This window comes from Triticum dicoccoides, chromosome 1A, assembly GCF_002162155.2.
Source record: "Triticum dicoccoides isolate Atlit2015 ecotype Zavitan chromosome 1A, WEW_v2.0, whole genome shotgun sequence".
Lineage (NCBI taxonomy): Eukaryota > Viridiplantae > Streptophyta > Magnoliopsida > Poales > Poaceae > Triticum > Triticum dicoccoides.
In genome coordinates, this window is record NC_041380.1 from 514,622,710 (window position 1) to 514,634,304 (window position 11,595).

The 11,595-nt window shown below is 48.1% G+C and overlaps 1 protein-coding gene across 3 annotated transcripts; it reads right to left on the reverse strand.

The window, feature by feature from the left end:
• Positions 1–214: 214 nt before the first annotated feature.
• LOC119284727 (myb family transcription factor PHL7-like) lies at positions 215–4,315 on the reverse strand. Of its 3 annotated transcripts, none has more exons than XM_037563893.1 (7): positions 3,992–4,315; positions 2,525–2,739; positions 1,770–1,846; positions 1,645–1,687; positions 1,485–1,557; positions 1,284–1,353; positions 215–931 (listed from the first exon to the last, which is right to left on the reverse strand). In XM_037563893.1, the coding sequence occupies exons 2-7, from the start codon at positions 2,730–2,732 to the stop codon at positions 587–589; spliced, it is 816 nt and encodes a 271-aa protein (XP_037419790.1). In that variant the 5' UTR covers positions 2,733–2,739; positions 3,992–4,315; the 3' UTR covers positions 215–586. The 3 variants fall into 3 exon arrangements, with proteins under 3 accessions (XP_037419790.1, XP_037419794.1, XP_037419801.1); XM_037563897.1 differs by having other exon boundaries at positions 1,485–1,542; positions 3,992–4,309; XM_037563904.1 differs by lacking the exon at positions 3,992–4,315 and having other exon boundaries at positions 2,521–2,691.
• Between the last annotated feature and the right edge of the window lie 7,280 nt (positions 4,316–11,595).

The following is an 11,595-nucleotide window of genomic DNA, read 5'->3' on the forward strand; positions in this document are numbered from 1 at the left end:
TGAATCTTCTCAAAGTAACAAAATATGCTACTGTATGGACTATTACTCCTTGAAAGGAACATTGCCCAGTGCTCTATTCATAGCACAGGACTATCCCCCAATATGGCAACTGGTACAACCAACCTCGTAAATGCAAAGTTACCCAGTAGCCAAGTTGATTTGTCAATAAAAATGTTGCTGCCAACATCCCAGATCTATGGCACAGGGGTCAATATAAGGTAAGCAGATTCAATGACTGAACTAAACAGAAATGTACAACTACCAGATAGCTTTCATGTAGCTTTAGGGCCTTGGTATTGCGTGTAAGCGTGCTCTGTTTCTTGCTACATGTTTCAGTTGAGGATTATCCTTCAAAAGAAGGGGATTGCTAACTGGGGACTTTAGAAACACCCTCATAATTACAAAGATCTGTATGGCGAAATACGACAACGACAACAACACTTAGTCGTGACTGAAGGGGTTGGGGCAGATCTGAAGGTCCAAACAGCGCTCATTCTGTTGTTAAGACGATATATATTCACATGCGATCGGCCATCCGTGGAGGTTAATAGCTCAGAAGTGTTTCCTTTGTAAGGAAGGCTTTGCTTTATGACTTGCTCAAACCAGGGTTTGCCTTAAACTCATCCACTTGGAATGCAGGATCGCATATGTTGGTCTTCGGACAGAGTTCTTGATCCCATGGGCCAATAAGATGGGATTCAAACCCTGGCTGTGTAACACCCCGGACCGCATCTGTTGACAGATCATCCAACCGTGGTTTCTTCGGAGAAGGCTGTATGCTGTCAGGGTAGTCATCTAAGGTAGGTGGTGAATGTGAAAGCTTCCTCTCCTCAGAACCTTCAAGTGAGCCACCAAGCTTTTGCTGCTCCTCTATGATCATCTGCAAGTACTTCCCTTGTGCTTCGATTCTCAGCTGCAACTGCTTTTGAACCTGACATGGTAACATGTGATGATTTAGTCTAGTCTTGGAAGGCTTGGAACAAAAATTTAGGTTGGCTCCGAAGAATACATCTCAGAGATGGCAGATTCAAAAATAAATAGTGCAGGCAAAATAAAAGAACTGTTAGCAAGAGGCAATCGAGGACAAAGTCATTTACAAGGAACCCACCCAAGTATAACTTCGGTGAATAATGGTTTAGTAGAATGGGGCAAGAAATCTGATTGTTGGAGTAAATCCCCAGCTGACAGCCCGAAAAAAGTACAGCATGGATGTGGCAAAATCCATTGAATAGGAAAAAAGAAATAATATGATTCAAAGAAGTTCACATGTTTTCATCACAAACCTCGAGTTGTTCATGGAGCCGCTTCTGAACTTCCATTTGCATCTTCAATGCTTCATTGATTTGTGAACCCCTGAAAAGATAAATGAAGAATATCTCTGTAAATATGTGATGTATTTTTAGCATGATATTAACCAGCATAAAAAGCCTATGTTAGCAGAGGATACAATCATGTGCACAGACAATTGAGTAAAGATCACTTACGGTGCAGAATCTGCATTAGAGAATGAATCACTAGAATCCTTCTTTTCGTCCTTGGAACCTACACCAGCTGCCACTTTAGAAAACCAAAGCATTCTCGGTATGAAGGAAGGCAAGAAGGGGAGTGTGCTAGGAAGGCAATGAAGCATAGAAGGGCATTTACCTTCAGCAGGAGATTCTGGTATGTACTTTGCAAGGCGATACTTCTACACAAGCAACAAGAGAAATAGAGTATTAGTGACCAGGCAAATATTTATTAGCTGTCTCCTCAAAAGAGACACTCTTTACCTGCAAATGGCTCTTCACGTGATAAATTGTAATCCCCGGTACACCCATTACAGTCAGTACTCCTTTAGGTGTTGCTCCTGAAGATATGATGATACCAATACATTAACAAATCTCCGATGCATTGTACCTTGTGTACTTCAAATAAATAAACAACTATTATAGAAGGTTGTTTAGGGTTATCGATACATCAACAGTTTCCAATGCGATTGGGTAAGGTAACATGGCAGACACAGTTCCAAAGGACCATATTAACAACTTCTAGCAGACTAGCATGAATCACTGAAACATGAGGAACTTGTGTTTTGAGGGGAAGAGAAACTTGTGTGTTCACAGTCCATGACCTGATATATGCAGCAATCTCATCATAGAAAATAATGCATAAATCTGTTTCATAAACATTTGGAATATCAAAATTAGTTTAAACTTGAGTTTGTTAATATGCATGATACACAATGGATTCGACATAAAACCACCAAATTGCAGGTTCTAGATATGCATTGTCCCACACCATCTAAAAATGTTTTCACTCAGAAATTGTGCTGCTGACAAGGTTCATGAGAAACCAAGCAGAATGAACCAACAAAATAAACGAAATTTATAGATCATATTAAGTAACAAGCAGAATGAACCAACAAAATAAACGAAATTTATAGGTCATATTAAGTAACAAGCAGAATGAACCAACAAAATAAACGAAACTTATACATCATATCAAGTAAAACCACAAAAATTAATACTTAAGAGAGAATACCCACTATCTGGTCCACCAAGTTGGGCGATTGCATCCACAAAACGACTATGGAGATCAGAGGTCCATCTTAGACGTTGTTTGCCACTCCCTACAGGATTAGCAGGGTTGCTTATGTTGGATCCACCGAAAGCTCCAACGTTACTTACATGCTCACTATTCTGAGCCCTCTGTGGTGCAAAGGGCACAGAAAACTTCTTAGCATGGTACATCATGAGAGTACTGCAACAATTGTAAGAAATTGTCATACACATGAGCAAGGCCAAGAAATGTTATAATTTAGGATGAAACAAGTCTACATTTCTAATGCCATCCTGTATATCTAAACAGAACATATCAAGTTGACGGTAAAATGTAAATACAGCATACTGAGCGTTTTCTGGTATGAGGAAAGTTCATCGTTTCTTAGACAGTTCATGAAATCCCGATCAGCATATTTATCTCAAGAAGTTGGTAAGTCTCCTGGTTTATAGTTAAAGGAGTTCTGCTGCTAGTAAAAGAGCAAAGAGGGCGAAACTGAATATGACAGACAATATTGACACAGCAGAGCACCAAAAACAAATCTGTATACCTAGTGGTACTATCAAGTATCAAATATCCAAATAGCCAACACTTGTTAAAATTTTAAGGTTACAGACGACTTATGGAGGGACTTTAACCTCTCCAAATCACATGAAGAGGACAAAGTTCATCGCAGGCTGCTTATTGAACTCTACATGGTAGAAAGACAAAAAAAAAATTGCAAGTAACAGAGGAAGACCAGTTGAGCTAGCTTCCCCATAAGAGTCAGTAGAACTGAAGCCCTGGAGGTAATCTCAGCCGTCCCCAAATGCCATGCCAATCGAAGTCACTAGACGAGGCCATGGCAAATGATCCACAACAAATGAAACTGGAGGGGGGCAAAATTTCACGCTACAGGTCGAATCAATCGAGATCACAGGCCATGTGCAAATTACCAGGGCCAGCACAAGATTCCAACCGGGCCTTTCCGGCCTCAGAGTCGCACAAGTCAGCACAGCAACAACGCACAGCTCATAACCGGAACGGGTTTATGAGCCAGGAAATCGGCAAAACACTAGCTCACCAGACCAAGCTTCGCCCCCAAAACGTCAGAAGCGCCGCCGCCACCCAAACGTGATCACCACCGCTCTTCTCACATCCACCCACAGGCCGCAGCCAATGGAATCTCACTAGAAGCTCCAGAAAATCCACTCCGCGGTCAGTAAAATTCACACTAACTACGCCTACCACCAGCAAGAGAGGAGCGGCAGTCACTCACCGGCCTCTGACACACAATTCCACCGCAATACGCCTCACAGAGCCGCGATCTCGACCTCACGGACGACAAAACCTCTCGGCAAAACACCCGCCCATTCCTCCCACACCAACAGACACGCTCAGCCGCCAAAGGCGAGTCCAAGAAATTCAGTAAAGAGACCGGCAGGGTGGAGCCGGGCAGCCGGCGTTTACTTACCGGCACGGAAGAGCTCAGCAGCCGCCGCCCCCGCCGCGACTGGGACCCGGCCGCTCGTCGCAGGTGCGCCGCGCTCGTCGGGGGATAGAGGGAGGGAGACAGTGCGGGAGGGAATCAAATGCTGCGGGCGTGCGGGCGTGCTGGTGCCCGGGGCCAATCAGGCGGAGGCGGATGGATGGCCCAATCGGGGCGCTGGGGTCCGGGCGGGGCGAGGATGGGAGCGGTGGTGCGAGTGGGAATGGGAGGGGAAAGCGGCAGGTGGTGGTGTCCGGCGAAAGCGACGCCGCGAGAGCGGAGCGCTTGGGAATCGGGACAGATCTTTTACACCCCTCGTCGTCGGAGCGACGAGACGAGCGCACCGTGGGCCTCCCGGCCGGCTCTATCTACTACTCCTACCACCCCTGGCCCTGGCCCGGGGCAAGGAAAACCGCCGGGCCCCGCGTGCGCCCCGCGGCAGGCGGGCCCGCGGGCCCTTGGGCCCTGTCAGCGAGGTACCGCCACCAGCAGTAGCGGTGGTACTGTACCTGTCTCGAAAAAAATGGCGGTGCTGTACCAGATCTTTGTCCGCTCGGTTCGCTTGTCCCGGCGTCCCCAGCGGCGAGCGCGGCTTTCCCTTCCCTTCCCTCACCGGGGACACTGTTCAACGGCGGTGTTTTGCTGGTTGGTTAACCCCACCCAGGAGAATCTTCGGGGCCGCGTCGCATTGATGGCAGATTCCCCTCGGTCTCTCGGAGGTGCTCATAAGGTTAGGGTGTGCGTGTGTGCGTTCATAGGGGTGAGTGTATACGCGTGTATATGAGCGCTTGTGTCTGTACTGATGCTAAAAAAAAGATTCCCCTCGGCCTCCGCTGCCATTCCGTCCCATCTCGTCCAATCCACCCGTGGCCCATCACGTGGCCCGCAGTGGCATGCCCTGCCCTTGCCGTGATCGGACCGGCTGCACGTGCATCCGTTTCCCCTTCGTGTTCTGTTAGGTGGTGTCCGTATTTACTACCGCGGACAAATGGCTGCAATCATGGCCCATGGGAAGAAGTGTGGGCGACGCGAGCGATCCCGTTGCAATCATGGCCCGGGAGGGAAGGATTCAAGGGGAAGAAAGGAGGAGGAGGAGGAGGAGCGCATTGACATGCCATGATGCCCCTATCTAACGGCAAAGGAGGAGAAAGGAGGGAGGCTAGGGGAGGGAGGGGAGGGGACGTCGGACGGGAGAATCATTGTGATCTGCTGCGATGCGAGCGCGCAGGCAGGCTCGACGGGAAAAAGTACCTCAAAAGCAACGACGGTTTGGACGAAACAAAACGCGCGGCAGAGGTGAGCCCACCTGCGGCTGCGGTGCGCCCGTAAACAAGTCACGGTGAAGCAGAAAGCTCCGGCGACAGGTCATCTCGTCTCGTGTCATCTCAACCTTCGTCGCTGCATGCGCGCGCGCGCGCGAATTGTTAAAGGAAGCCGTGGACTTCCGTTCTACGATTTCCTTCTTGTTCAGCGAGGACGCAGCGCTCTCGGGTCCGGTCGGTCGGTCGGTCGCCCGCCCTGCCCAGCCCGTTTCCTTCAGTACTCCTTGGACTGTGGTAGGGGCCGGCCAGGGAGGAGGGCCCCGGCAGCGGCAGCGGCAGCGGATCGATTCGACCGGACGGCGACGCCATCGGCTGCAAAAGCGTCGTCGAGAAAAGCGTCGGAAGGATTCGGGGTCAAGGCAGCGGATTCTCCTCGATGAGCGTTTCCACGCTGCCACCTCCCCCGCTTGCATTTTCTCTCCTTGCGTCCGCTGCCGGCAAATTTGACAGTTTTGACCTCTGGACGAAATCAATTCACAGAATAAACTGCCCGTCAAACAATTTCACGTCCCTGACCTTTTTGTGTAGCGCCCGCCACGCAGGCGTCACACACTGCTGTGCAACGCCCAGCTCGGGGGCGTTGCACGCCAGTCCATCGTGGCAGCCCCTGGGCCCGCACCCAGCAGTGCAGCGCCTCCGAGCTAGGCGCCACACATGTAATGTGCAGCGCCTAGCGCTCGGGCGCTACACTGTGACTTATCCAGCGGCGGCGGCCCTCTCCTCCCCCCACCCCATTGCAAGATTCAAACAGAAGAAATCGTGGTGGCCCTCTCCTCTCCCCCTCTTAATCCCCTCTCCTAAATTCTCCAGATGTGATGATTTGGTCCGTGGATTCCTTCACCAATCCATCCTAGAAGGTACTCTCCTCCGATCCCCTTCTTTCTATCCGTAGAATGTATGATATTTTGAAGATTTGGGGAACCCTTGTTTGAATCTTGCATGTATTAGATTTGGGGAACCCTTGTTAGATTAGAATGTTGCATGTATTAGATACCTAATTTAGCAACCCTAGTTTAGTACTCCCTCCGTTCCGAATTACTTGTCGTAGGTATGGATGTATCTAGATGTATTTTAGTTCTAGATACATCCATTTCTTCGACGAGTAATTTGGAACGGAGGGAGTATATTTTATTGAAAAGATATGGTTTGGATACATAGGTTGACATGTTATTTTATATGGAAAAGAGATTTGTATTAAATTTTGCATGAAGTAGGCCTAGTTTAGTTTATTTGTGTTGAAATTATATTTGTATTGACAAGAATGCTTTGGATACATATGCTTTGAATTTTGTATGTACTAGGCGTGCTTTAGTTTATTTGTATTCAAAAGATAATCGTGTTGACAAGAAAGCTTTCTTTCAAAATTGTTAGGATGGTTTGGCTTCTCGATGATCACTGGGACAAACAACACCAGTCGTATGCTATGGCGGTGGAGCAGCGGGTAATAATGAAAGTGGCCGGTTTATGAATTTCGTGTTTATTTCAAACACAAATGCCCCATATGTAATGTTATGATTTGTTTGTTTGTAGGAGCTTGCACCTCTGAAGCTTTGTTCTCACGGGGTCACCCTTGGGTGGATGCGCTATGATGAGCGATACACACCGTATGTAAGGGAGACGAGACTTCTCCCTTTCATTCAGATGGTCAGACGATCGACGCCGCCCAATAATGCTCCAGCACTCATCGCGCTTATTGATCATTGGCGGCCGGAGACACACAGTTTCCATCTTCGGACCGGGAAGATGACCGTGACGCTCCAAGATATTGCTATGATCACCGGTCTTCTCATCGATGGGAATCCTCTATGTATGAGCATCGATTTTGATGGGTGGCGCGCGCAGATGAATACCCTTATCGGTATGGTTCCACCGGAGCCTCGGGAACCAGCAGCAGAAGACAAGAAGAAGGAAAGAGTCGCATCCGGTGCTCCTTTCACGTGAATTACTGAGCACTTTGGTACTTGCCCACCGGAAGCTAATGAGGACACGGTCAAGACATATGCTCGTGTCTACATGTGGTACGTGATATCCAGGACTATGTTTGCTGATGGCACAGGCAAGAATGCTCCATGAATGTGGTTGAAGGCGTTGACCGTCTTCGATAGCAATTGGAGTTGGGGTTCGGCGACACTGGCTTACTTGTATAGACAGGTATGAAGTTGTTTCTTTTTCACTTCATTGCTACATTATGAATGCGATCTTGCTCTTAATTCAACCATGTTCTCTTTTATGTGCAGTTGGACGAAGCCTGTTGTAGGTCATCTGGAGGTATTGGTGGTTGTTTGCTCGCACTTTCCATATGGAGTTGGGAGCGTTTGGCGGTTGGACGCCCGAAGACCGTGAAGTACGATGATTGGGATGACAAAGGTGACCCACTACGGCGACCCACTTGGGCTTACAAGTGGGATGTGTTAAATGAGACGACAGAAGATCCCTCGGTCATGTACAAGTTATACCAGAGCGAGCTTGACGCGATCACGCCTGAGTAGGTGAATCGACATTGCATAAGTGATTATGATGCTTCTATTGTAAGTCGATATCAATTTTGCATTCTATCTCATTTTGCAGGTGGTATGGGAGTCATATGGAACAGGAGACAATTTTGGTAACCCTATAGAGTTCAGGCTGAATTCGATGTGCACTAGGGATAGGGATCTCTGGCGTATGAGGTGCCCACTCATATGCAACTGGGCGGTTGAGCTTCACCTCCCACATCGAGTGCGCCGTCAATTTGGTTTGTTCCAGGCACACCCGCCGGAGTGGGAGGACACGGACAAGTTGCTACACGCGTAAGATATAATTAACCTTGAGCACTTAGCAGCTTCTCAGCGGTTTCGATGGTGCTAATATTATGTTTCTAACTTGCAGGTTGGATAGGAAAAGGCAGCGGAAGATCAAGGATTGGGACAAGCATCACAGGAAGTATGTCGTACAGTTTGCGCTTAGTGTGGAGCAAGCTAGGGCTGGAAAAGGAGTCCAGCTTCGTGAGCACTGCCCGATCGCGTTCAACAACTATCTCACATGATTTCTTGCAAGTACCCGTGTGGAGGTATGCAAGCCGGCATATGCTGAGGAGATTTTGAAAGAACCCACCGTTTTTGATGAGGTAGCCCAGCACCAGTACAACGCATTAGTCAGGAAAGGCAACTCAGTGATCCCTTCAGCTCCAATGATGAACTTTGTGGTATTTTCCCTCTTTGCTTTTCATTCACACTATTCACATCTTCGCTTGCCTAACACGTTAATAGCATTTCTGTTCATAGCGTGCCCAGATCAAGAAAGTAGCTGATGAGACCAAGACTATTCTTGAAACAACCCCGGCTAGCAAAAGCGATGGGAAAGGTGCACTTCGAGCATTCATCAAGGTTCACATCTCCTTCAAACTAGCACTTAACATGTGTTGCTATGTTCGATGTCTCATTCACTTGTACATGTTGCAGCGCCAGGGCCAAAAGTTAAGGCGGCTATCAAACCTTTTCGGTTGTCGTGACCCCGAGTATGTATCACCAGAACGGTCTAGGTCGGCAACACCATCAGATCCCGCTTCGGGGCAGGGCCATGGTGATCATTTGGAGGATGAGGATGTGGGTGTGGTCACCCAAGAGGTATGGCATGAGCATATATATTCAATTGTTGATGCATTGCTAACTATATCATCACACACGGTCTTTCCATATCTTTTGTTGATGCATAGGTTGCTAATGATATGACCTTGGGGACGTACCAGGTTAGGTCCGCATACAGGTTAAATCCTAGGACAGGAATCAACAAGTACACACCTGAAGACTTCACCCAAAGAGGCAAAAGGACGGTCGGCACCTCGCGGATGGCGGCTTTGGATGACTATTTGGATGACGACGTGGATGACATGGAGGAACCGGAGCGGGAGCGGGAGCGGGTTCCTCTTCCTAGGAAGGTGAAGAAGTTAGCCAGCAAGAGGGGGGCAGCCAAAAAGTGCTCAAGGAACTAGTCATCGTCCTCTATTTGTAATGTTGAACTTGAAGTGGTGGTAGCTTGTAGTAATGTGGAACTTGTTATGTCGGTGAACTTAGAGTTGTGGTAGCTCTATGTTGAACTTGATCCTCTTGTATGTCTTAGTTATGTTGAACTTGGAGTGGTTGTCTTAGCAATGTTGAACTTGTTGTCTTAATAATGTTCAACTGTGACTGAAATGTTGGACTTAAAGTTCCTGACTGCTTATTCTAGGAAATGTTAAACTGTGCCTGAAAATGACCAAGTTTACAAGTTACAACCGTGCAACGCCTAGCCTGGAGGCGCCACACTGAGCAGTGCAATGCCTAGCTCTAGGGCGTTGCACTGCTCAGTGTGGCGCCTCCAGGCTAGGCACTGCAGCGGCTGTAACTTGCAAACGTTTTGTTTGCTCTCTGCTTAGCTCATCCCAGGTGTGCAACGCCTCAGAGCTAGGCGCTGCATTGTACAGTGTGACGCCTAGCTCGGAGGCGTTGCACACCTGGGATGAGCTAAACAAAGATCTCGGAGGCTTTGTCTTACGTCTACCCCATTTAACCACCTTCAACTCCGGATCCGGCCATAGTTGAACTCCATGGTACTCCGGCCATTGTGATTGATCAAAGTATGGGTGAAACCGGGGAGCCCATGTTTTCTTGACCGTCATGATTGAGAACTCCAACTCCCTCACGGTGCGTGGGTGATTGATGTCCACATTTCTAACGCGACCGGCGGTATACAAGTGTGAGCATGGGAGATGAAGCAACAATGGCCTCCCGCAAGAGCAATCACATTGTGTTAACTACACCTTGAAAGCCCGACCTCCATGTTGTCGGCCATCGTTTGTGGTTCCTCCTGTCTCTTTCACTTCGTACTTCCACTCTTCATTGTCATATAATATTGCTTCTTCTGAGTCCGCCTTCCGTGATTGAAATTCTAACCAATCATCAACCTTGGGTGGGAACTTGTACTTGTACTTGCGCGGGTTCTCACCCGCTATCTCTGCATCAGTTTCCATCGAGTACTTTAGAAAGTACGCATTCATCTTGTCAAATGTGTATTGAAATATTGCCGTCACGGGTAATCCACATGAACCTTTGAGCACCCTATTGAAGCATTCGGCCATATTGCTTGTCATTTGACCGTATCTTCGGCCATCTTCATCAAAAGCACGTGCCCACTTGTTCCGGTGTTGAATGTGCCTATTGATAAAGTCTTGACCCCTCGGGATCAAGTTTTTTGTGTGCGAGCAATTTGTTCAACAAAGTGGTGAACCGCTTCTCGGAGAAAGCGAGACAACAATCTTGAAGATCATCGACCAACTCCTTAAGGCCACATTCCCTATAGAAGTTCGAACAAAAGTGCCTCATGCACCATCGATGGTGCAACGGAGCATGTCCGGGAATGTCAATCTCCACCGCGTTAAGAATTCCTAGATGCCGATCCGATATGACACAAATTTCCCTTTGAGTGGGTAACACCTTCGTCCTCAAAATACGCAAAAACCACTCCCAGTTGTCATTGTTCTCCGCCTCAACCAAAGCAAATGCCAATGGCAACACCCGGTTATTGGCATCACTTGCTATCGCAACCAACAAGGTGCCCTTGTATTGTCCGGTCAAGAACGTGCCATTAATGGCGATGACCAGCCTACAGTGTTCGAAAGCCCTCACGCATTGCTCGAACGCCCAAAATGCACGGCCAAATACTCGGACTTTCCTTCCTTCATGAACCATTGTTTGATGCCCATGAGGCTCGACCACATGAACCATGCCCAGGTTTGTGGCGGCCATGGCTAACAACAACCTAGGGATTCGGTTGTATGCTTCCTCCCAAGTACCATACAACATCTTAAATGTGGCTTGCTTCGCCTTCCATGCCTTGTCGTACTTCACCTTGTAATGAAAGATGGCTTTCACAAGGTCAATGACATGTTGGAGGCTCATTGTTGGAAGTGTGGATATTGAGTTCGAGAGCCTGTAAGCGATGAACTCGGACGTGAGTTGTCTGTGGTCTTGGGACACAATCTTGCCATCCACCCTTTTGCCTCGGCACATGTGAGTTGGCACACAACTCACTACGTGCCAAGTGGGACCTCCTTTCCATGGTCTTGCACGCACAATCCACAGACATATTTCATCTTCACATGCACATGCAACTGTGTAGCGCACATTGACGTCCGAGTGCACCACCTTGTGTGGACGATAATGTGTAACCGAGTAGTTGTCGAGCCACATCTTCAATTCAAAGAAGGTTTCAAACTTAGACCCTTTAGCAATCCGGTTCTTGTCGTCTCCC

Coding starts and splice junctions, on each gene's coding strand:
- LOC119284727 (XM_037563893.1), bottom strand. CDS start 2,732: ATGATGTACCATGCTAAGAAGTTTTCTGTGCCCTTTGCACCACAGAGG. Junction 1,688..1,769: donor ACGTGAAGAGCCATTTGCAG/GTAAAGAGTGTC, acceptor TTGCTTGTGTAG/AAGTATCGCCTTGCAAAGTA. Junction 1,558..1,644: donor ACCAGAATCTCCTGCTGAAG/GTAAATGCCCTT, acceptor GGTTTTCTAAAG/TGGCAGCTGGTGTAGGTTCC.